The 23,217-nt window shown below is 47.8% G+C and overlaps 1 protein-coding gene across 1 annotated transcript in view; it reads left to right on the top strand.

Annotated features, from left to right (window-relative positions):
• Positions 1-19,855, top strand: part of LOC119178145 (uncharacterized) — a 207,730-nt gene extending 187,875 nt beyond the window's left edge. The window contains exons 4-5 of the mRNA XM_037429310.2: positions 15,600-15,804; positions 19,351-19,855. Coding sequence (XP_037285207.1) covers positions 15,600-15,804; positions 19,351-19,529 — 384 coding nt within the window. The 3' untranslated portion in view covers positions 19,530-19,855. The remainder of the gene's footprint in view (positions 1-15,599; positions 15,805-19,350) is intronic.
• Positions 19,856-23,217: the final 3,362 nt, after the last annotated feature.

Raw genomic sequence — 23,217 nt, 5'->3', positions numbered from 1 at the left:
TTTACAAAAGTAATTGCTAAAAGAGTTAGGAAAACATCAGAATTCAGTCAAATGAAGGAAAAGCAGGATTTCGAACAAGCTACTCAACAAGCGACCACATTCATACTATCAATTAGGTAATAGAAAGATGCTCAGAATATAGCCAACCACTCTACATAGCCTCCATAGATTACAAGAAGGCGTTTGATTCAGTAGAAATATCAGCAGTCATGCAGACACTGCGGAATCAGGGCGTGGATGAAGCATACATAAACATCCTGGAAGAAATCTACAGAGGATCAACTGCTACAATAGTGCTTCATAAAGAAAGAAACAAAAAACCAATCAAGAAGGCTGTAAGGCAGGGGGACACAATCTCCCCATTGCTATTTACCGCGTGCGTACAGGAGGTTTTCAGAGGCCTAGAATGGGAACTGTTAGCGATAGGAATTATTTCGAGAGTACTTTAGTGACCTGCGCTTCACCGATAATAATAATTTGCTGAGTAACTCAGGGGACCAATTGCAACTCATGATTACGGAAGAGAGCAGAAAGGTGTGTCCTAAAATAATCTGCAGAAAATGAAAGTAATGTACAACAACCTCGGAAGAGAGCAGCACTGTGAGATAGGTAATAGTTTACTTCAAGTTTAAAAAAGACTATGTCTACTTAGGGCAGGTAATAACCGCGGAGTGGAATCACGAAATTGAAATAACTAGAAAGTAAGATTGGAGTGGGGGACTTGGCAAGCACTCTCAAATTATGACAGGTAACTGCCACTATCCCTCAAGAAGAAGGTATATAACAGCTGTATCTTGCCGGTATTTAGCTAGGAAGCAGAAACCTGGAGACTTACAAAAAGGGTTCAGCTTATATTGATGACGATGGAGCAAGCAATGGAAAGAAAAATTGTAGGTGTAACCTTAAGAAACAAGAAAAGAGCAGAGTGAATTAATGAACAAACGGGTGTTAAGCATATTGTAACAGACTAGTAAAAGGTAGAGAAGAGAAGCAGAGGAAGACGAAGAGTCTTGGCACGATCGCAGGGTGCTGCCGCAAAGGACCATCGTTCACCTCCTGTAAATAAAACCGTCTTATCACAGCTCGCTGTTATAGTTGTTTCCCCGCAAGCAGACAAAGCCCATAGGGCGAGTTATGATGCACAAGGAGGGTAGAAAGGCTTCAGGCGAGCAACGTGAGTGAGCTGCGTTCTGCTGAATCGTCGACCATTGGACAAAAGACGAGCTATTACGTAAGTGAGCTGGCTTAGACGCTCCAAAACAACAAATGGGCCTGAATATAGTGACAGAAGCTTTTGACACAATCTACGCTTGCGTTGCGGTGTTCAAAGTAACACCAAGTCACCTTTTTTGAATAAAACCTGTTTGTGACGGTCGTCGTATCGTTCCTTCGAACGACGTTGAGAGGCCACAGTACGAAGACGAGCGATTCGACGGGCTTCTTCCGCGAATCACAGGGTGTTTGATACAGAATCGTCAATGTGTAGAATGAAGGGTAAGAAAGTGTCTAGAGGGCTTAGTGGCAACCTGGCGTACAACAGATAAAATGGCGTAAGTTCGTTGTTTCATGTTTTGCCATGTTGTACGCGTACGTGATAAAAGGCAGCACTTCATCCCAGTTTTTGTGATTGGAAGAAACGTACATGGCAAGCTTGTTGGTTAGCGTTCTGTTTGTCCGTTCAACGAGGCCATTCGTTTGCGGGTGATACGGTGTGGAATGACGGAAATGTGTCGTGCACATGCGTAGTAATTTTTCAACGGCATGCAGTGAACTGGCGGCCACGGTCGCTGATAATAAGACGTGGTGGTCCATGGCGTAGGACCACGGAGTGAAGCAAGAAGTCCGCCACGAATGCAGCGGTAGAAGAGGGAATAGCTGCGGTTTCGGCAAACTGCGTAAGATGATCTACGCAGACGATTATGCAACGCTTCTTATTATTAGATAACGAAAATGGACCCATAATGTCAATTCCTACTTGTTCAAAAGGTGTGCTGGGTGGTGTTAACGGCTGAAGGGGACCTGGTGTAGCGGTGGCCGGGAGCTTGTGACGTTGGCACGTCTCGCAGCTAGCGACGTAACGCTTCGTCGTTTCATACATCTTGGGCCAGTAAAAGCGTTCCTGCGTGTGGTTCAGCGTTCGTATGAAGCCGAAGTGACCGGACGTCGCATCGTCATGCATGGCACGTAGAACATCGGAGCGAAGGCTCTCGAGAACAACTAAAAAGAAACGTGCTCCAGGTCTGGAGTAGTTTGTTTTATAGAGCAACTTGTCTCGAACAGTAAAGCGACCGCTGTGTTGGGAGGCACGTGCGGCGGCAAAAACAGGATCCAAGTTGCGATCGTTGCAACTTGGATCCTGCAACTTGGAAATTCTCAGCATCGCAGTCAGTAGTCGCAAAAGGAATTCAGGAGAGGCAATCTGCGTCAGCGTGACGACGGCCACTCTTGTACGACACCGTAAAGTCTTATTCCTGAAGTCGAAGCGCCCAACGTGCGAGGCGGCCAGAGGGGTCACGCAAACCGACCAGCCAGCATAACGAATGGTGATCGGTAATTATCTTAAATGGGCTCCCGTAAAGATAACAACAAAACTTCTGTACGGCGAAAACAGCTGCCAGACATTCCTGTTCTGTAGCTACGTTCAGATTTGCTCAGGCAACGGCTGGCATATGCCACGACATGCTCTGCGCCATTGTGACGTTGTACAAGCACCGCTCCTGCACCGATACCACTAGCGTCTGTGTGGACCTCAGTCGGGCAAGATGGATCGAAGTGAAGCAACAGTGGTGCTGACGTTAGTACAAACTTAAGTTGTGAGAATGCGGCGTCACACTCTGGTGTCCAGTTGAAGGTTGCATCCTGTCGCAAGACGTTTTTCAGCGGATACACGATCTCCGCAAATCGTGGAACAAAACGACGAAAATATGAGCATAGGCCGACAAATGAGCGAAGTTCTCTTGCGGACTGCGGTGATTTAAAAGAGCTCACTGCTTCTAACTTGCGAGGATCGGGTCTGACACCATCCTTGTCGACCAAGTGCTCCAGCTCGAGAGTTTGACGTTCGCCAAAGCGACATTTTTCAGAATTCAGAACCAGCCCAGCTTTTCCGATGCAGTCGAGAACAAGACTGAGACGGTTGTTATGTTTCTCAAACGTACGGCCAAAGATCACAACATCGTCAAGGTAGCACATGCATATCTCCCATTTTAGACCACGTAATACTGTGTCCATAAATCTTTCAAAGGTGGCCAGAGCATTACAAAGGCCAAAAGGCATGACATTAAATTCAAATAAGCCATCCTGAGTCATGAAAGCAGTCTTTTCATTGTCGCCGGGTTCCATAGGTATTTGCCAATAACCTGACCGCAAATCAAGCGTTAAAAAATAGGAAGCGGCATGCAAGCAATCTATGAAGTCATCAATCCGCGGTAAGGGATGTACATCTTTCTTCGTCACAGTGTTTAGACGCCTGTAATCTACGCAGAATCTCCAGGAACCATCCTTTTTTCCGACAAGAATTACCGGGGCTGCCCACGGGCTGGACCACTCTTGCACGACCCCTTTGTTCAGCATGTCCTTTTCTTGTTCTGCGATAACTTTGCGCTCAGAGGATGACACTCGGTAGGGCTTTTGGCGGATGGGGTTTGCAGAGCCAGTGTCTATTCTGTGACGAGTGCGGGATGAGGGTAACTGAAGAGGTATATCTCTATGTTTGAAGTCGAAAGCAGCAACATGCCGGTAAAGGACCTGCACCAGTGCTTGCCGTTCCGTCGTACTGAGAGTCTTGCTGATCATAGCGAGCATCAGATCTTCATTATGGCGAATATCACAAGCAGAGGAAGAGGTGGGAAGATCCGTAGCTATTGCTGCTATTGAGTTGCATGAGGTTTCATAAAAGAAAGCTATCTTCATCCCGCGAGGAAGCACAACTGGCGTGGCAGAACAGTTCAGCACCCACAATGTTGCTGCTTCATTTGTCATGCACACAACGGAACAAGGCACAAGTATGTCCTTCTTAAAACAGTTCTTACGTAGAAGCCACACTACGAGGTCAACACAAGCATCATCAACCGCTGTGGAAGAGACTCGAACGGGTGTCAGGCACCAAGATGGTGCTATCACTTCATCAATCACACTAAGTGTGTTCCTGTCTTCGCCACGGTAGTCTTCTTCGGGAAGCGACGGTAGAAACAAATAGTTTAGTTGCATTTCCCCACTACCACAGTCAACGGAAGCACCGCATTGCTTGACGAAATCGATACCAAGAATGGCATCGTGCGAACAACGAGATAGAACCAGAAATTCCGATACAAATAATTTCGCAGCCATTGAAACACTGACGACACACACACCAAGAGATTAAGCCACTCGCCGCCTACACCACGAAAGGTGATTGTATCGTCCCATGAAAACATAACTTTGCGACCAAAGCGGTTTCTGAAGGCGAGGCTCATCACAGACACAGTCGCCCCAGTGTCAACTAACGCCATCGTCTGTATTCCATCAATCAACACATTCACTTTGTTTTTGATCATAACAATAGGTAGAGGTATATCTTTAAAAGACCGTCCGGCGACGTCACCTCCAGTGGCCGCGGATGCTAGTGTCCCGGCGGCGGAGACGAACGACGCAGAGGAGACGGCGAGCGACGAGAACGGTTAGATGGTGGTGTCAAACTCCGTTCGGATGCTGGCGAATCACTGCATCTGGTCTCGCGCGAAAAATGGTCCCTTGGAAACAAGTCGGTTTTCCGCAGGTCATATGAAGCACTGAGTCTTGGTGGCTAAGACATGGCTGGGGTCCTTCGTGATTGGTGGCGTTGTTGGCGGCAATACCGAGCGATACGCCCAGTGAAACCACAGTTGTAGCACACGGGAGGGTCACGGTTTATACAATATTCAATGGAACGAATCCTGGGCCGCTGCTGTCGGCGAGGAAGTTCGTTATCACGCGAAGAACGGGTTTCTGCCACTCTCTGGAATTCATTTTATTCGTCGTAAGTTACATCTTGGTAGCAAAGTTGGTACTGTCCTTGCCGCAGCAGGACGTAGTCCGGCTGAGAGCCCTGAGTATCAGAATGTGGCTGTGCTCGTCGTGATCGTGCGTCACAGGCACGGCCTCTATCGTATAGACGTGGCTGATACTGTGGTGTGGCATCAGAATCCTCAAAGCCCTCTGCCACTCGGTGCGAGGAGAATGAAGCAACGTTTCGCTCGAACTCTGGTGGCTGGTAGGGGGGATGAGTGCTTGGGCGGTTTGCCACTTGCGCGTACAGGCCGAGTTCTTCACGTACTATTTGCCGGATTGTTGATGCAAGATCAAGCGCCTGGTTGCTGTCTATACTCGCGATGGTCGTCACATTGGGTAGCCTGCTGAACTTCGGCGTGATGCGCCTCGTTTTTAGTTGCTCAAAAGTGCGGCAATGACGAATGACATCGGTTACAGATGTCAAGGTGTCTTTCGCGATGAGGAAACTGTAAACATCCTCGGCGATTTCTTTTAGAATGTGCCCGACATTGTCTTTCTCAGACATTCCGGAGTCAATGGTCCTACATAGCTTTATGACTTCCTCAATGTAGGTCGTGCAAGTTTCACCTGGCACTTGAGCGCGTTGCATTAGCGTCTGTTCTGCTCTTTTCTTTGTCGTTGTTGGGTTGCCGAAACGCTCTTTGATTTCAGAAACAAATCTGTCTCACGTCGTTAGCGATTCCTCCCGATTCTCGTACCACATTAATGCAGTATCCGTCAGAAAGAACGCGACGTACAAAAGCTGAGAAGCGGCATCCCATTTTTTAGCGGCACTCACCCGTTTGTAATGAATGAGCCAAGCCTCGACGTCTTTATCTGGTCTGCCGGCAAAGGAACGAGCATCTCTCAGTTGTGGAGCCGAACTGGTCGGCGCAGAAGTCGAGAGGGGTCGGTGTTCAATTCCGTTGTGGGACATGTCCAGACCAGATGGACTCGGTGGAAGTCCAGCGATGCGACGGCTCCGTCGAAGAACTTGCGGTTCACCCTCCGTCTTCGGGTGTCGATTACCCAGCAACTCCACCACAACTGTAACAGCGAACTGTGATAAGATGGTTTTATTTACAGGAGGTGAACGATGGTCCTCTGTGGCAGCACCCTGCGATCGTGCCAAGACTCTTCGTCTTCCTCTGCTTCTCTTCTCTACTTTTTACTAGTCTGTTACAATATCATAGTTGATATCAAGAAGAGGCAATGGACATGGGCCGGGCATGTAGCGCGTAGACAGGATAAACGCTGGTCATTAAGGGTAACTAACTAGATTCTCAGAGAAGGCAAGCGGGTTATGGGGAGACTGTAGGTTAGGTGGGCAGATGAGATTATAAGTTTACGAGTATAAATTGGCAGCATCAAGCACAGGACCGAGTTACTGGTGGAACATGGGAGAGGCCTTTGTCCTGCTGTGGACGTAGTCAGGTTGATGATGGTGATGATTCTTTTTGTTTAATAATAAATGAAAATACAAGGTAGACATATGAATACACTTATGGGGGCCCCGATGTGAGAACTACGCCATGTGCTCGAAATAAAATGGTAATTCGAAGTTCCCAATCAACCTCCCATTCATCAACATTATACGTGGACGTTAGGCAGGGTTGGTGGGAGACGAAGAGGAAGAAGGTTCAAAATGAAGAAGATGGCTAACACCCCAGCCTAGTGCAACTCTGTGTAGTTAAAATTGGCGCAGCCGCGTATACTTTCCGAGCGGAGATTCAAGATGTGGGTGGACTTCACCATTGGAGCAAATCAACGTGATGGCATCCGGATCTTGACTGCAATGCCTCAAGATGAAGATGAGCTAGCTCTTCCAGAATCAGCGAGCACTGCTGGATTTGTTTCCTATATAAGCACTAAATTGAAGGTCACTCCAGACCATTTACTTGCTAAAAGAACAGTGAGGATCAACATGAAACTTCAGGACGATGGGAATTTCGTACTGACTCCAGTAAGAAACGGCGCGAAGTCTGCTATCGCTGCTTTGCCTGACAGTTCCGTCGAGCTGATTAATTATTTTCTTGAACTGCACCAAGAACAAAATAGGCAGCAAAATTATTTAATGCGCTTGCTTGTAAACGCGATGGAAATATTAAGCAGACCGAGTCGCGAACACGTGAAAGTAGACATGTTTGACATGTCTACATCACATGTCGACATGTTTGCGAGTATGCATGCATTGAAAACTACTGGTGCAGTGGCGAAGATAAAGTGAAAACATGCGATTATTCTTATAGGGCAGACCCAAGAAGGTCGAATAGCTTCTGCAGGGAATGCGAAACCTCTACCTCCAGGACCTAGGAACGCGGCGTTAACCAATGACACCTGCTGCAAAGAATACAGGGGCCACACGAGGCTGAGTAACGACGCCCGCTTGCAAACTGGAGACCTACTGCAACGCCCATGTCCTTTTTGACAGACTAGGAAGGCTCAGACTATGTGAAGATCTAGATGACGTAAGAAAATCAAAATAAAGGTGGTCTCGGCTTCCGCCCGACGACATCAAGAGAAGCTGTTTGTCTTATACAAGTCTATTGTACATATCTGTTTTTGTTGCTGGAAAGAAACGAAGTTGTTAGTTGACAGCAAAGCAAGCGTCATTGTTATAAACAAAAATATTGTTGAGAGGGCGAAATAAAACAAGGAAGACCAGTAGAAGTACAGGAATACGATGGAAGGTGAGATGTTCACGATGAATAGACTTGTTTAACAATATTGTGTCTCAGCAACACTGTCACTGCGCAAGCACTGGAACTCGACGGAGTGGCGTTTGAATTACAGCTTTCACGTCCTAGTCATTAGTGCACTACGCTATATTATTTACTGGACAGGAGAAATTACCACAGAAGAAAAGCGCTCTACTATTAAGGCTTCAGTTTCGCCTTCAAGAAATCCGCGGAAGCCATCGTCACGTGAAGATGTCAGCATGCTTTACCTGGATCGCTGTGCTTGAAAGGACATCCGATGGCAACTACAAAGTTTAGGTACCATTCTAGCTAAGTGATAGTATAAAAAAGCCCTATAATATGACACGAGGGAAGAGAGTTTCGCTTCAGAACGAGATTCAAAAGATGTTGAATGCGCAGATCATACTTCCATTTACGTCCACGTTCGCTTCGCCCATCACCAATGCAACAAAGGATGATCGAAGTCTTCGACTATGCCCGGACTACAGACAATTTATTAAGCAGACTGAGCTTTTTCATAGATGACACGGGTGACAGAGATGACACTTTACCATAGATGGCACATGATGCTGCAGATTTTTCTCGCGCATTGACCTATGTAAAGGATTTTGGCAAATTCTGTTTTCTGAAAACTGCAAGAAATATTCTGCTTTCATCACGTCCTTTGACATCAATGAGTATAACGGGCTTCCATTTGAATAGAAGAACTCACCCACTCTGTTCCAGGAAGTGATAAACGACGTCTTGCGACTGTTTCTCAGGAAGTTTTGTAACGTCTACATAGACGAGATAATAGTATACTCCCGCAATGAGGAAGAACACTCATACCATCTTGCTAGTGTACTTCAAGCAGTTTGTGATGCCAAGCTCAAAATTAATGACAAGAAGAGTGAGTTTTGCCAAAGTAAAGTGGTGTTTCCTGGAAGAGTATTTGACGACCAAACCAAGACAACCAAAAAGGTATCAGTCGAACGAATAACAAAAATGCAGAAGCCATATGACTCGCACTCTTTACGGGTATTTCTGGGTCGTGCAGGGCATTAACGGCCATTCATTAGAGATTACGGGACGAAAACCAAATGCCTCACAGAAATGACTATGAAGAATGTGTCCTTTCAGTGGACAGCAGAGTATGAATCTGTTTATAACAGCCTTGTGACCATTATTCCGTCGGATCTGGTCCTGACTGTTCCAGACTTCAAGTTGCCCTTTCAACTGCTTTTATTAACCGATGCTTTTATTATGTAACCGATGCTTTTAACCGATGCTTTTATTATTAGTAACCGATGCTTTTATTATGGCACAGGCGCAGTGCTTTACCAGGGAGATACCGACTCTCCATAGAGCCGCCAACAGAGGGTCGTCGGGTACTATTCGTACACCTTGTCGAAAACGCGACTGAACTACACGACTACAAAAATGAATTCCTTGGCAGTGTTAATGGCCGTGCGCTATTTTAGACCTTACCTAGAAAGCAGAAGCTTCAGGCTCTTTACTGATCACCAAGCCTTAACGTATACCCTTAACCTCGCCTAACATTGAGGAAACATTGCTAGGTGGGTAAGTGAACTCCAGCAGTTTACTTTCGTGGCCCACCACCGGTCTGGGGAACACCTGGAGGATGCAGATGCGCTTTCAAGACTTGCAGTAATTCCTGATCAGGAAAATGGCAACGCAAAATTGTTGTGGGAGGAAACTTAACAACTTGAGTTCCACAACGGAGAGTTCACAGTCCCATAAACAATGGTGTCCCAAATTTCGGAACTCTATCACGACTCCCCACAATCAGGTGGACATGAGGGCTCTTAGAAGACATATCACAAGATTCTTCAGCGTTTCCAGTGAAAACACATGAAAGAGGACGTTCAACGGTATGCTCAGTCTTCTCATCAATTTCAAGTTCACAAAGCCAAGACCTTCAGAGAATGAACTAGATCGTTTTGCCTCAACATTCCGACGTACCCTTTGAAGACATTTATCTGGATATCGCAGAGCTCAAGAAGAAGGCTGCAGGAGTAAGAAATACGCAATCTTTCCTAGTGGCAATAAACCAGTGCACAAGAATAATGCCTGCACGGCCAGAAAGGGAAGACGCAAATTGTGTGATCGCTCTTTTAAGTAGAGAGATGGTTAATATTAGGAAAATAGTAATATCAGAAGATAGGCCAGCGTTTCTCAGTCAGCGTTTGGAAGATTGGGCGAAGGAACGAGGAGTTGTATTCCGACGCTGCTCTCCATACCATCCCGCAGGAAATGGAATGGCTGAAAGAATTATTCAGGATTTCAAGCAGTTTACTTCAATGTACCCAGGTCTTCGGGGTGGGTGGAAGGGCTGCTTAGAGGTAGCTTTTGTTCATCACAATCGGTCACACACAGTGAGCATCGGCTGTAGCCCACATTTTGCAGCTTTCAGGAAGGTACCCGTGCTTCCTTCTGATCCAGAACTTTGCATTGCAGTCCAACTGCAATTGTGCGCAAAGCGAAAAACTTCGGAAGCCTAAGAGCGATACCGGGAAAACATGAAAAAAACTTTGACCACCGCCACAACACTCGGATACTTCAGATACAACTGAACAATCTCGTGCTTGTCAGAAAAGGTCTTCCTGGCACGAAGCGAGTGTACATGGGACCTTATCGCGTGGTGCAGATCGCAGTGTAACATGGCGTTTTTAAAAAAGTTGGTTACACCAATGATGATGGTGTGCTAGAGTTTGAGGCCATTGAAAACGTCTTCATGTATCTCCCCAGAAAGGTTGAGTCTTCAAAGAGGGGGAGTGTACGGAGACCTTAGGCAGGATTGAGGAAGACGAAGAGGAAGAAGCTGTTAAAAATAAAGATGGCTGACACCCCAGCCTAGTGCAACTGTGTATCGTTGGAAACGGATAGGAGAATCTGTAATTCCGCGTGCTAGAAGGATTGTGTGCCCGTGGGCCTTTTGCCCTATTCTAATCTTTGAAACGAAATTAGAGACCCCCCTGCTTTGGCGCATTTATCATCTCCATCTGGTAACCAGCGTTTTCTTGAGTCAATACATTTGTGACCGCCGCAGAGTCTAAAAGGCACCTTTGCTTTATTACGGTATGGTAACGAAGTGAAGCATTGAAATTGTGAAGGGGCGACAGACAAGTGAACATGGACAGTAATTCTCTTTGGGACGTTCTACTAGAGAAATTCCACTGCGAATCAAATCAAATAGCAAACATTATTTAAAAATAACAGCATATCTATAGAGTCACTGATGATGAGTAGGGCAAAATGTCCGTCCATCTGTCTGTCTGTCAGTCTTTCTGTCCATATGCACATCCGCGTGTCTGCCTGTCTGTCCGTCAGTTTGTCTGTCTGACTGTCCATCCATCTGGCCGTCTATCTGTCTATCTGTCCACCTATTTGTACATTTTTGTCTCTTCGTCTGTCCATCTGTTCGTCTGCCTGTGTGTCTGTCTGTCTGTGTTTGTCCGTCTGTCCGTCTATCTGTTTCTCGTTCTGTCTGTTCATCTCTCCGTCTGTCTGTCGTTTGCGTGTCCGTCTGTCTCTCTGTCGGTTCGTCTGTCTGTGTGTCGCTCAGTCTGTGTGTCCGCCTGTCTGTTGGCCTGTCTGTCTATCCGACTGTCCTTCTGTCTGTCTGTTTGCCGGTCTGTGTGTCCGTCCGTCTGTCTTTCTGTTGTCTGTCTGTTTGTCCAGCCGTCTGTCCGTGCGTTTGTCCATGCGTTTGTCCTTGTCCGTGCATCCGTTCGTTCGTCTATCCGCCCATCCACTTGTCTGTGCGTCCATTCGTTCTACTGTTTGTCTGTTTGTCTGACATTGTTGGTTACGCTTGACACAGGACAAGGTTAGACTAAGAGAAGCCTCGCCCCTAACATATTCGAAATTTCAATATTAGCACGCTCCTGGTTTTTGCCAGTGGTGCTATCGACAACGCAGACGCACATTCCCTCTAAGTGAATAAGAAGAAGAAAAGAAGCAAAAAGTGCCTCCCGTAACTGTCTATCATTTTGATGACACCTGAACAGGTCAGCACAGGAGATGGGGTAGTGTGAATAAAAACAGATAGGTAAGCAAAACTAATGAGAAGAGAAAAAAAAGAATAGCACTCAATCCACCCCACGCACGCACGCGAAAAAACACGCACGCAACACGTTAGTCGACCAAGAAGACCATCGAGAAAGCTGGGGGCACGTACAGTGGTGCGCACGATTCAACGTGGACAAAAAGAGGGAGGACCTTCAGACTCACTTATAAAGTCTAGTTATCCCCGATGGTCGCACCGTTTCCGGGGCGTAAACCAAGACTACTGCACAAAATTTTCGCTCCAGACAGTCTACAGGGAGCATCGCGATAACAGATCGAAGTAACTCGATTAGCAAGTGTATTGTGGAGGCCGAGGAGTGGCCGACAGGCGCCGGCAGGCGCCGGCAGCGTCGATGAAGCGGGTGGTGTCGTTGTCGCGATCTTGGGGACGGCGCCAGGAACCGGCGGCGTATCTGAATTTAATCTTCAAACGTCGTCGAAAGACGATTGTCTTGCGTGTGGAGAGAGTGAACAATTCATTTTATGTTCTGCGCAAGAAAATCGGCGAATGGTATTCTGGAGGCGCTGTGTTAGAGTGCCTCGAGCGTGCAGTGGAGGCGAACGAGCGCATCAAGTCACGTCACACGTGAGACATAAGTGTCATCTGGCAATTGTCTTAGAAAACAAAGCGCGTGGCTCTAAGACTTGTGTGCGTGCCCATATCAGAGGTGATAAGGTGTAGAACGCAAGGCTACGGGTCAGTGCCACCACCGTCTCGTCTTAGCAAAGCGTTGGAAACACTCGCCTTTCCGTGCAAGCATTGCATGGTCAGTGCAGCATGATAAGCGCTACGGTTCTTAAGATTACTTATATATGCCTTTTCTAGTAAAAGACGCACATGCAGAATATATTCGCGTTGTGATAGTGCCCCAGACATGCGCAATATTAGCTTTGTAATTGACAATTACACAAGCATGAATGCTAATTCTTGAGCAACAACGGTGGGCACTGCGGATGAGGTTCGCCGTTTCAAAAACCCAATGCCGTTAAGTGTACACAGACAGACAGACAGACAGACAGACAGACAGACAGACAGACAAGCAGACCAAAACTTTTGCGTTGAAGGTCGCCAAGAAAGTCTTTAAAAGCGCGCAGTGTTTGCGATCTCGAACGCTTAGTGACGACGGCAGGGGCCGTCTGAGATGTGGCAGGGGCCGGCTGAGGCCATCGTTGTGGTGCAGTAGTTGTAGGACGAGGGGAGGCCTTAGAAATCATGCCGCTGGTACCAGCGAGCGCATCTCGGATGGAGCGTCCGTTGAGGATGGTGAGGTTGCTGCCAGGGGCCCTAGCATGTTCCAGGGGTTGACGGCGAGTCATGGTGCCGTCAGTTGAGGCCGCGATGACCGCGGCCTTGCACTCGAGTTGTCAGGACGGGCAGCGTGGCTCGGTTGCGGGATGTTTCCCGCGACAGTTTATGCAGCGAGGTTATTGTGCTGCACACAATCCTGTGACGTGCTTGATACCCCAGTGCAGGCACCGTTCGTCTCGCCAGGAGATTGCGGTTGCGTGCCCGAAGTGGCCGCGTTGGGAGCACTTCATGGGCCGGGGCTGGCGAGGAGGAACAGGACGCATTTGCTTTAAAGCAGTATAAACTAGGGGGGTGGTGGTCCCCGCAAAGGTGACGGTGAGGCAGTTGCATCTGCGGGCCCTGGACACTAGTGGCATGGCTGATGCTATATTGTAGACGAGGTCCTCGAAGGGCATCGTCTGGTCCACGCCGAAAACCACGCCAACTCAGGTGTTCAGATTCAGTAGCTTGGCCCAAACTTTGGTCTCGCAGATCATCCCGACGTGAAGTAGGGTGGTCAGATTGGTGATGGGGTGGTTATCAACCGCAACCAGGTTGCGCCTGAAATTCACTCGCACACGCTGGGTGGCTAGAAGCCCCGAGAAGAAGGCGGCCATCACACCCCTCGACGTAACCAGAAAGTTGGCCTTCTTCCCAACGGCCGATCGATGATGGTAGCCGCGCGGTCAATCGAAGGTAGGTCGCCAACCAAGTGGGGACCTTCGGAGCGCGGAGGTGTGCTTGGAAGCACGCGCTTACTGGCGGTGGGCACCGATTGCTCGGCCACCGCGGTGTGGGAGAGGTGAGATGTGGTGCTGCTAGGAGGGTAACCGTTGCAGGAATTAGCCACAGCCGTGGCAGGAGACGAGGAAACCGCTTCGATCAACACCAGGGAGAGCGTGGCAGTATGATGGCTGCGTCACCTCCTGTCGCCGGCTGTCTTCGGTGACAGCGCAGCTCTGACCTACTGGACCTGCTCTACGCCATCTACAGACGCCGACAACATCTCTCGCAAGTGTACCCCGTCCTCGGACTCCAGTGACCGTTCTTCCATCTTTCCTGTCTCTCCTATCCCCTCAGTTTGCTGTTGCTTCTTCTTCCTCTTTCCTATACCCTTACCTCTACCCTTTTATCCCTCCTTACCGTCATCCCTTTGTGAGCTCTGTGGCGGTGTCGCTCACTGAAGCAGACAATAACGGGGCTCAATTTTCTCTTCCTTTCTCTTAAGAACCACTCCGCTGTCCTCTGTAGCTCTGTTTTCTTTTTGGAACGTGCAGGCTTGGAATGCGCCTGCTGCACATTCGAAGCCAGCACTGGGTTGGCACCGATGTTGATACCCAGGCTGCTACGACGGCGTACTGCTGCGGCTTTTTTTTCAGTTGCCTCTCAGAGGCCCCGTTATAAGCCCTTAGAAGGGCTGCGTGCAAAAAGTGCGGAGCGAGGATAAGGATAAGTATCAGAGTGCAAACAAGCGTCCTTCTTGGTTGAAATCCTGCTCGGCTCTCGGACGCACATTAAAAAAGCGCTTCCGTAAATTATGATGCGTAATGGCGCTGGCGCGATGCTTATGTTCACTGAAAGCCTACCAGCTTTCACACCGTCTTAGTTCATACTCCGCTCCACCCCAACTTTTTGCAATATTGTCTCTCCCTGTTTAGACACAGAGAGCCTTAGCCTGAAACTGCACGAGGTATGTCCCCTAGCTACTGTTATTTGGTCTTGTTGACTTGCATGCATACTTTCGTAGTTCTTAGTGGAACTGGACCGTTTATTCTTAACTCTATAAAGCATTTAAAAAGTTTTTTCTACATTGAGGAATCACAGGAATGGAATGCGAATGCACGGCCCCTTTCACTGTGGGTAAGGGCAAAGTTTTGTTCATGTCGAGGAACTGGATGGAACAGAATGGGGTAAATTTTAATTATCCTCGATGGGACTGGAATAAAATAGAGGTGCCCATTCCCCTACACTGGTGCCAAGGAACCATCCCCGCATGCTTTCATGCAAGCATCTTTTATTCAGCTCAAGATACATTCACGGCAAGGGTATACAAAATTGACAGTGTACAAAAATAGTATTGACTGACTTGCTACTGAAATCTCTTGCTTTGCAACAGGTAATGGCCAGAAGTACTGGAGGCTCGTTCAATAGGTCGCACCTAGGGTGTGCCATCTAAATGACTTTGCGAGGGTGGAACCAGGCAAAGTTGATCAGTGGCTCGTGGAACCACGAGGAGGGTCCTGTGGATCCCACTTTGAGAAACCATGTATCGTAGCAACGGGCTGGAACAGCCAACAGAGAGTGAGATGCATAGAAAGGCCATCATTGTTTCCGCAATCTATGCGCCACTGATGCCCCGCTGCACCAACTGTTCTTAGTATTCATGTCTCTGGATTCAGTTCCGTTTATTCAGAAGTGTTGTAGCTCGAGCGAGTTGATTACTTCGTCTGTGTCATGCTTCTTTCATATATGAACTGCGTCGCTGAATTATCATGGTGCACTCAGCAAATAAAACAACATGTTTTGCTTTGCTGCAGAGTAAGCGGGAGGCCTACGATCTCCCGGATGGTGCAGAGCTCATTGTGGGGAGCATCAAGACGACCTTCGAGTGTCCGGCGAAAAACGGCTACTTCGCCGACGTGGAAAATGAGTGCCTCATCTTCCACGTGTGCAACGTTGTCACGTACCCTGACGGCAAAACTGAAATCCAGCAGTTCAGCTTCTTTTGCGGAAACCAGACGAGTGAGTAGATTCGTAATGTCGTACTCACTTATCTTGTTGAGCATTAGCGTGAAAGCCTGTTGGGCGGCAAGCTAAAGCTTCTCGACCTAACGCCTGCTCTTTTGCTCTTTCAACTAATATAATAGGTGAGCATTTATGTGTGCTCACTCGAAAAATACCTCCAGCCCTTCAGTTTTGACATAAAATTCTCTCCGACATGAAACTTGCCTAAGCAACAAGTTTCAAGTTTGCAGCAACAGCGTATCTCAGACAACCTAAAACGTACTGAAGGAAGAACGTGTTCTTGGGCAAGTTAGTGCTTTCCTTTTCTGAACGCATCAATTTTGATACAAAGCCAAGAACATGAAAACGGCAGAGGGAAGAGATGGAGGAGCCCCAATGTACCAACCGTTTATTGTGAGCAAGGCTAGGTAGGAAGTAAACTTCCGCGAATGCGCATGCGTGGAAGTTTTCGTCCTTTCCAGTTGAGCGTTCGTCAGTATTTTCCCTTTGCGGTTTTCATGTTTTTAGCTTTGTTCCAGCATTGTTATAATGAGCAAGACGTACAGCACGATCTATTAAATTAAGAATATTGTGCACTGACAGCAGACGTACGCATATTACTTAAAATGAGCATTCCGTAAATCTCGACATTCCACGTGTTTCAATTGCGGGTGGCATCCTGCTGGCTTCGCAGACGATTGTTAATATTTTTCTCTGATTCGGAAATCTCTATTGCAGATTGGTTTCAAGTAAACCCGCCTGGTGGCAGCATCGTTATGAAACGAACAGCCGACAACCAGCTAGCAATCAGAACTCTGGGGCGAAACCGCTCTTAGTTTCGGCCGGTAACACGCCTCGCGTGTCGCAGGTCAGCATACCTGATGGACAAAACAATTGGTGATTGACTTTGCTAGCAACAACTAGTGTTAATCTGGTTTGCTGCAGTGACGGCGTGGGAAATTACAAAAAACTGTGGCATAACAATCAAGTTCTCGTTAATGCATGGCAGGCAACGGCGTCTGGAAAGCATATAATATAACATTTATTGAAAAAAAACAGAAAAAAAGTCGGGGAGCGTGTGGGTGCAGCGCTTTTTCCGGGGCTCCACTGGCTTGAGCGGCCCGCTGCACTTGGTCGAGGAGTGCTAGTGGCACCGCCCAGATCCTCGATGGAGACCATACTCTCCCACTGCTCTCTTCCGAAAATTAGGTCAGCTATTCGCGGTGAGCTAATTTCAATTGGCCTTTTCGGAGAATTGCACGTTATATGGGCGAGAGCGAACCTGCCTTCCTACCAAGGATAGCTATTGCTGTACATCACGCGATGAAATGCATGTCTCAAACAAAAGATCTTCCTCAAAGGAAGCAGAGAACGCTACTATAGCGTCAGCAATCACCAAAACCAACGCGATTTTTGTGCTTCTTGATTCCAAAGCAGCAATTTTTATGTTTGCCCGTGGTGGAGTCCATCCTCCTGCGTGGCAAATATTGAGCTGTGTACCATACACTCCAATAGGCTTATAGAACACGTGTGGGTGCCAGCTCACTCTGGCAACCCCGGAAATGAGGCCGCCGATAACATAGCCTGAGAACCTATTATCCGGGCCAATGGCGATCCCAGCCGGGATTTTTCGAGAGAGAGGGCACACACAATTCGTGAACTTACCCAACAAACACACCTTTGCCATCGTCTCTACGCTCCTCCTCGCCCTCGCTTTTCTCACTCGCAACAAATCATGTGGAGGCGACGTCAGACGAGAACTCTTCCCAAATATTACGTTGTCTTCCGTCCCATTTTTCGGGGGGCACCTTCTGGTGAGTCGCCCGCCACCCTAAACCACATCCTCTTTGGCTGCCCTGCCAATACTCGCCCGCCATCAGCACATAGGAGAAATGGGAGGCCCCCCTTGTGTCTCAGGATGTGCACTCAAAGCTTCACTCTATGAATAGGGGTACTAGTGCTAGGGCCCGGCCTGGTCTCGACACGTACGTGCAATGCGACGGCAGTGTGCTGGTAGGGTGCGTAAAAAACCTAAACTCACTCGCACTATAAGTTTTTTCCTTCCTTCGGATATGTGTTCGTTTTTATATGACACCAATCATAAGAGTTCTGGCCGGTTAGAGCAGGGTGTCGTACACCGTCCTTTCGTTGCTGCTCAAGGATGTCTTGCGGTGAGAAGGAGCTGTCATCAGTGTGGTTGGCCGTTCAATAGTTAAAAGCACGAACTCCCTCCTTGCCATCATGTCCTGAGTGACCCGAGTACCAGATGATAGCACGGTTCTGCGTTACGTCCTGTCCTAATAGGCGAATGGTGTTATGTGGTAGTCTTCCGATGCGAAAGAGTCTACATGTCACCATAGAATCAATGAGAATAAGGGAGGATTGTCCTAGGATATTCTTATTTTTAATAGCAAGTATTATGACTAAGACTTCAGTGGTATTCATTGGCGGAGCTCCAGCTGTGGCGCAAGTCAGAAGGCCTTGAACCGGGGCCCCTACAACGACCGCGAGCACGTACTTTTTCGTGCCACATCGGGTGACATCTGTGTACACTCTGTCCGGATTGTTCTCAAATATCCACTGTGACTTGCGAGGTCGTGCTTTTCTACGACCTTTGTGTAATTGTGGGCTTATGTGTTTTGGGATAGCGGCTTTTAGAATCTTTTCACGTAACAGCTTATCCATAGACGCCAGTTCTCCCACATACTGAGGACGATCCGAGGACACGGCACAGTAATTTTCGCTCCAGAGTGGTTGAGGTAAGCTTTTCGCGTTGAGAAGTGAACACTGGTGCATGCATAATGATTGTGTATTCAGAGGGCTTCGAGTCGTTTTGTGGAGATCCCGAATGGTAGGCCTTAATTCGCTTAGTACGATGTTCGAATGAATGCATCTAAGGGCTTCAAAGGCGTTGTCCTATATAGCAGCAATATCATGTACGCATGAACTCCTTCGATCACTCGATAGTACACTGCCCTTCTCATTGTACGAGCACTGGCACGTGACATGCTCGCCTCCCTTCCTCACGTTGCGCGACAATTGACCTCGATGTAGCTGTCTTCGTAAATGCGTGAGAAACATGCGTTCAGCGTTTTCTTTTTTTCCGCTATTAAATCTGTATATCTCCAGCCCCAATAGTTCTGCTTCTATAGGCAAAACAACAACAACAACAACAACAACAACAACAACAACAAAAGAAACACTAGGCCTCTAAAACACATACACGCGCTCGCACGCTCTCCTGCTATACCTTATGCACGCGCTTCTCGCGTTTTCATCTCGGACTCTAAAGAAATAGACGTCTTGATGCCACCCTAAAGTAGCGTTTCACAGACGGCCGCCATGACTAATTAAAAACAGGAGGCACCTCAAGGTTCCCTTGTAACTATAGCGCTGGTCACTCCACCTCTTGTGACGAGCGATGACAAAGTGTTGAGACGAACAACGTCGACACCTACGCGTGACCTACACCCGTCGACACACAACTGTCCTGTCTGCTCGCCCTGCCCCGGTGCTGTAAAATGAGTGCCCTCTCCTAATCAAGCCTAACCTTTTGTGACGCAGTGTTCAACCAGCTGAGCCTGACGTGCGCATTCCCGGAGGAAGCTGTGCCGTGCCAGAACGCACCCGACTTCTTCTATGTGAATGACAACATTGGCATTCCGGATGCTCCGTTCTTGACGGATGCGGACGTCGAGAAGGCGTCCGCGCTCATCGCCAGCGCCAGAAAGAGCAAGGCCTAAGCATGCCCAAAACGTTTAGCAGATGGACAAGATCGTACCCTTGGTGCCACTTTCTCATGACCACTGAACCCAGTGCATTCCGAATGCAGTTCTGTCCATTTGGAACGAGCTGGTAGTTGTAATATGATAGCACCGGCTGGGCCCACTTGCGCACCAGCCTATTGGGAGATCGGGCTTCACACAACATGATAACTTGTTCAGCATGACACCCTTGACATAATACAGTAGCTATAACACACTGTTTCTAAAGACATTCACTCCCGTTGTTTTAACGAAGGGCAGTAGCGTACAAATGTCGTATCGAATGAAAGAAAGCTTTACAAGCAGGTTGTGTGCAATGCATCATAAATAGCACTCGGAGGAAATGTGTAGCCCTCAACGTACTGTTGAATCACAGCAAGCAATTCTTACCTTATTTTCCGGCTGCTGATATTACAATTGCCCCTACGGTTTTTATTCTGGTAAATGTGTTGCTGTTTCGGAGAAATGCGATAACGCCGTGAACGCATGTAGAGGCATGTGGCCCGAAGCCCCTCGTTTTGAAGACGTGTCCCAATGCTCTGCATTCCGAAGAATTCTTGCGACGAGGTAGAATGAAAAGAGAAACGAAAACGACATCTCTTCACGCATAGGTAAATCAAATGCGTGGTTATCTCAACTAACCAAACAGAGTTTATGCGTATTAGCGTAAACACAAGTGACGCGACCTGTATTCGCGAAGACGACAGTTGATCGTGGCAAAGGCCGGTAGAAACCAACTGAAGACAGTGAAAAAAGCAGTACAAAAGCAGAACCTCTGAAAGGGCACCTTCAGGAATCTCGCACTGGTCGGCTTTTTGTCTTTGTTGCCATTGCGTAGTAGTATGTTGACGCTATTGTTAGGTTTATTATTCTTGAAAAGTGTTCAGTAATGATAGCAACAAAAAAACATTCGCTAACTAAAACTACCAAACGTATATGCATGTTATCTTACCATCATTTTTGCATAATATGTTCAGCTGTTTTACGCATTTCTTCACAAGCGCATTTTTTTCATTGCGAGACGTCGCAGTCGCGAATGAAAGTTCAAACACTTTCATTCTGTTATTGGCTTTTTGTCATCATTAGAGGAAATACACATATTTAACCTCATGAACTGCGCACTATGAAAACGTACGTAGATGGTCACTAAATTGCGGTTATATAAACTTGCTTGTCTCGATACTGGGCATGAACTGGTGAAGGGGCTATGCATGGGGAAGGCGCTCGCAGCCGGCACTGGTGCCTACTCATGTGTTTCTTTAACAAAAAAGTGTTTTATGCCCGGGTTCAACCAGGCTCCGCTGACGTACCTTTGTCACACGAAAAACCTCTGTTGAAGACTTCTGTCATGAAAGTGATGGTAAAAAGTATTGCTACGTGGCTGACATATTAGCGATAGTAAGAAGTTGCTAACAAAAAATGAGAATAGAAACATTTGTCGCAAAAACTCTAACCATCACCTTCATGAATCTCAGCACGCGGCGCTAACCACTACGCCACAAAGCCACGTTCGTGGGAGTGCAAACGGCAAGCCATTTATATACACCACACGCCATTTGGCAGCCCTCAGAGCTTCAAAACTTTAGCGTGTTCTCGTTATCAGTGGCGAGCTAGCACGAAGTTCTCACATTCCACGTGCCCTTAAGTTCGCCGCCTCCACGAAGCCCCGCCCCCATGAACCTGTGGAGCGCGGTCTCACCCGCGCGCCGCTTATCTCGTAATTCGAGAGATGACAAAGGTCACTTTGCACGCGGCCACAGCCGCGTTCAAGAAAGTAGCGTGCTGCCAACACACTACGCCGTAAAAATTGTGGCAAGTCCACGCTTGTCATGTGTACGCTATTTTCGTGTGTGCTTTCTGCTTGGGGTGTGCGCTGCAAGTTTTGAGCTGCGTGCTGTTCCTAACGTGACTTCGAAATTTGTTGCTGTTACTGAAACAATGCACAATAAACGTCCAACTACCCCTGTAAAGAGACGTTTCATTTTCGTGTTATGCCGCTGTCATACATGGGCATAACATATATGGGCATAATTGGACATACATGGGCATACATGGGCATAAATGTCATACAAGGGCATAATTTCAGTGCACTTTGAGCGGGCACACTTTGCCGAGAGTGTCACTTGCACATTGTCACACGAAAAAGTTAAGTGTCGCTGGGTTCAAAGTACACATGCCGGCAAGTGTGTTCTGCAACCGCATTTCGCTGCGACGAACTTTGTAGCCTCTGTTCCAGTGCTTTGGTCAGACAATGCCTCCTAAATTTAATTAATGCCAGCCAGATGCGCCTGATCAAGCTGTTCACCACCATTTTCTTTAGCCCTTTCCCAATCGCTCCCAGCGCCTTGTCTTCGGGTGGGCTTTGCGGTCATGGGAGAGAATAGCACCTCATGCAGTGCCTCATGATGGAAATTATATGAAATAATTTATTGTTCAGTTATGTAGATATCCGTGGGGCGGCGTGTATGCAAAAGATACTTCTGCTGGGTTTATTGGCACCGAGTACGGAGCCATACAAACATAGTGATCGAATCACGTTCACTTCTTTCTTCGTCGTCATCTTTCCCGCCCCGCGTGAGCCCGATTTCCAACATCCTTCGCGGCCAACAATATCATCTGCTCAGTTCCAGAGGACAGAGAAGATGCGTACTGTTTGCTAGTTTGACTTTGTATGTTCGGCCGAGCCCATCATTACTCTTGAAGGTTTGAAAAACTCTGGCTAATTTTCAAAACATTACTGACTCTTTGTTATCTCTAATCATGGCAATGTCACCGCACTGTAAAGTGTTTCTTAGCTTGTGAGACCTGCTGTGGGTGCTTTTTAGTGTCAGCAGCTATTGTTTATAGAAGCGTTGCCAAAAGTCAGTTAGTTTTTGTTGACTACGTCTCCAGGCGCGCAGCGTCTCTGTGCGGCCTCCCAAGTTATCGCTAACTTGTGCTTGTGGAAAGGCCGTGAGGCGTCTACCTGAAAAAACGTGTGAAGGAGTCAGTTCTTCTGGTTCGGCAGTATTGCCACGTTTCATTTCCTAAGTTTTGTTATAGTCCCAAAACATACACAATTCTCCGCGCAAACCGCGCCTGCAGTTTTCGAGAAGTTTCTGGACTGTAGTAGATCACTTCGATAAGATCACGCCCACTCTTCGAGCTGTACAGGTTATTCTGGAACCTACGCTACCGCCAGGGATAACGCTAGAACATTCGATGGCAAGAGTATGAATGCCGACGCACTTCGCCGCTTGTCAGTAGTTCATCGACGGCCGAAGCTCAGTTCGCCGCTATCAGTCCAAGATTGCTAATGTAATCGGACTTTTCGTTTACCGGGCACAGGTTCGCCCAAATAAACAGTTAAATTCTAACGCAAAGTCTCCAGTCTTCGACCACGTCACGATCTCGTGACATCTGGTGGAGGTGCTGCTTCATTGATGTTCCGGACGCCCCCGTCAAGCCGCGACCCCAGCCCAAAGGGCAAAGAAGACACGGACGCCAAACCTGAATAGTGAACAAGTCGCAAGCAAAGGGGACTACAACCAGAGTACGGGCCCCTTCCTGAAGCAGTCAGGCAGACCCGGATCCCGACATCAACTACTGCAACCACGACCGCTCCCGTGCAGCCTGCACCACTTCTGCTCCGGCAACCTAAAGAGCCGCGAACTTTCCGCGGTTCGCC

This window comes from Rhipicephalus microplus, chromosome 1, assembly GCF_043290135.1.
Source record: "Rhipicephalus microplus isolate Deutch F79 chromosome 1, USDA_Rmic, whole genome shotgun sequence".
Lineage (NCBI taxonomy): Eukaryota > Metazoa > Arthropoda > Arachnida > Ixodida > Ixodidae > Rhipicephalus > Rhipicephalus microplus.
Note: the sequence above shows the minus strand (reverse complement) of the source record. Positions and strands in the feature narration are given on the sequence as shown.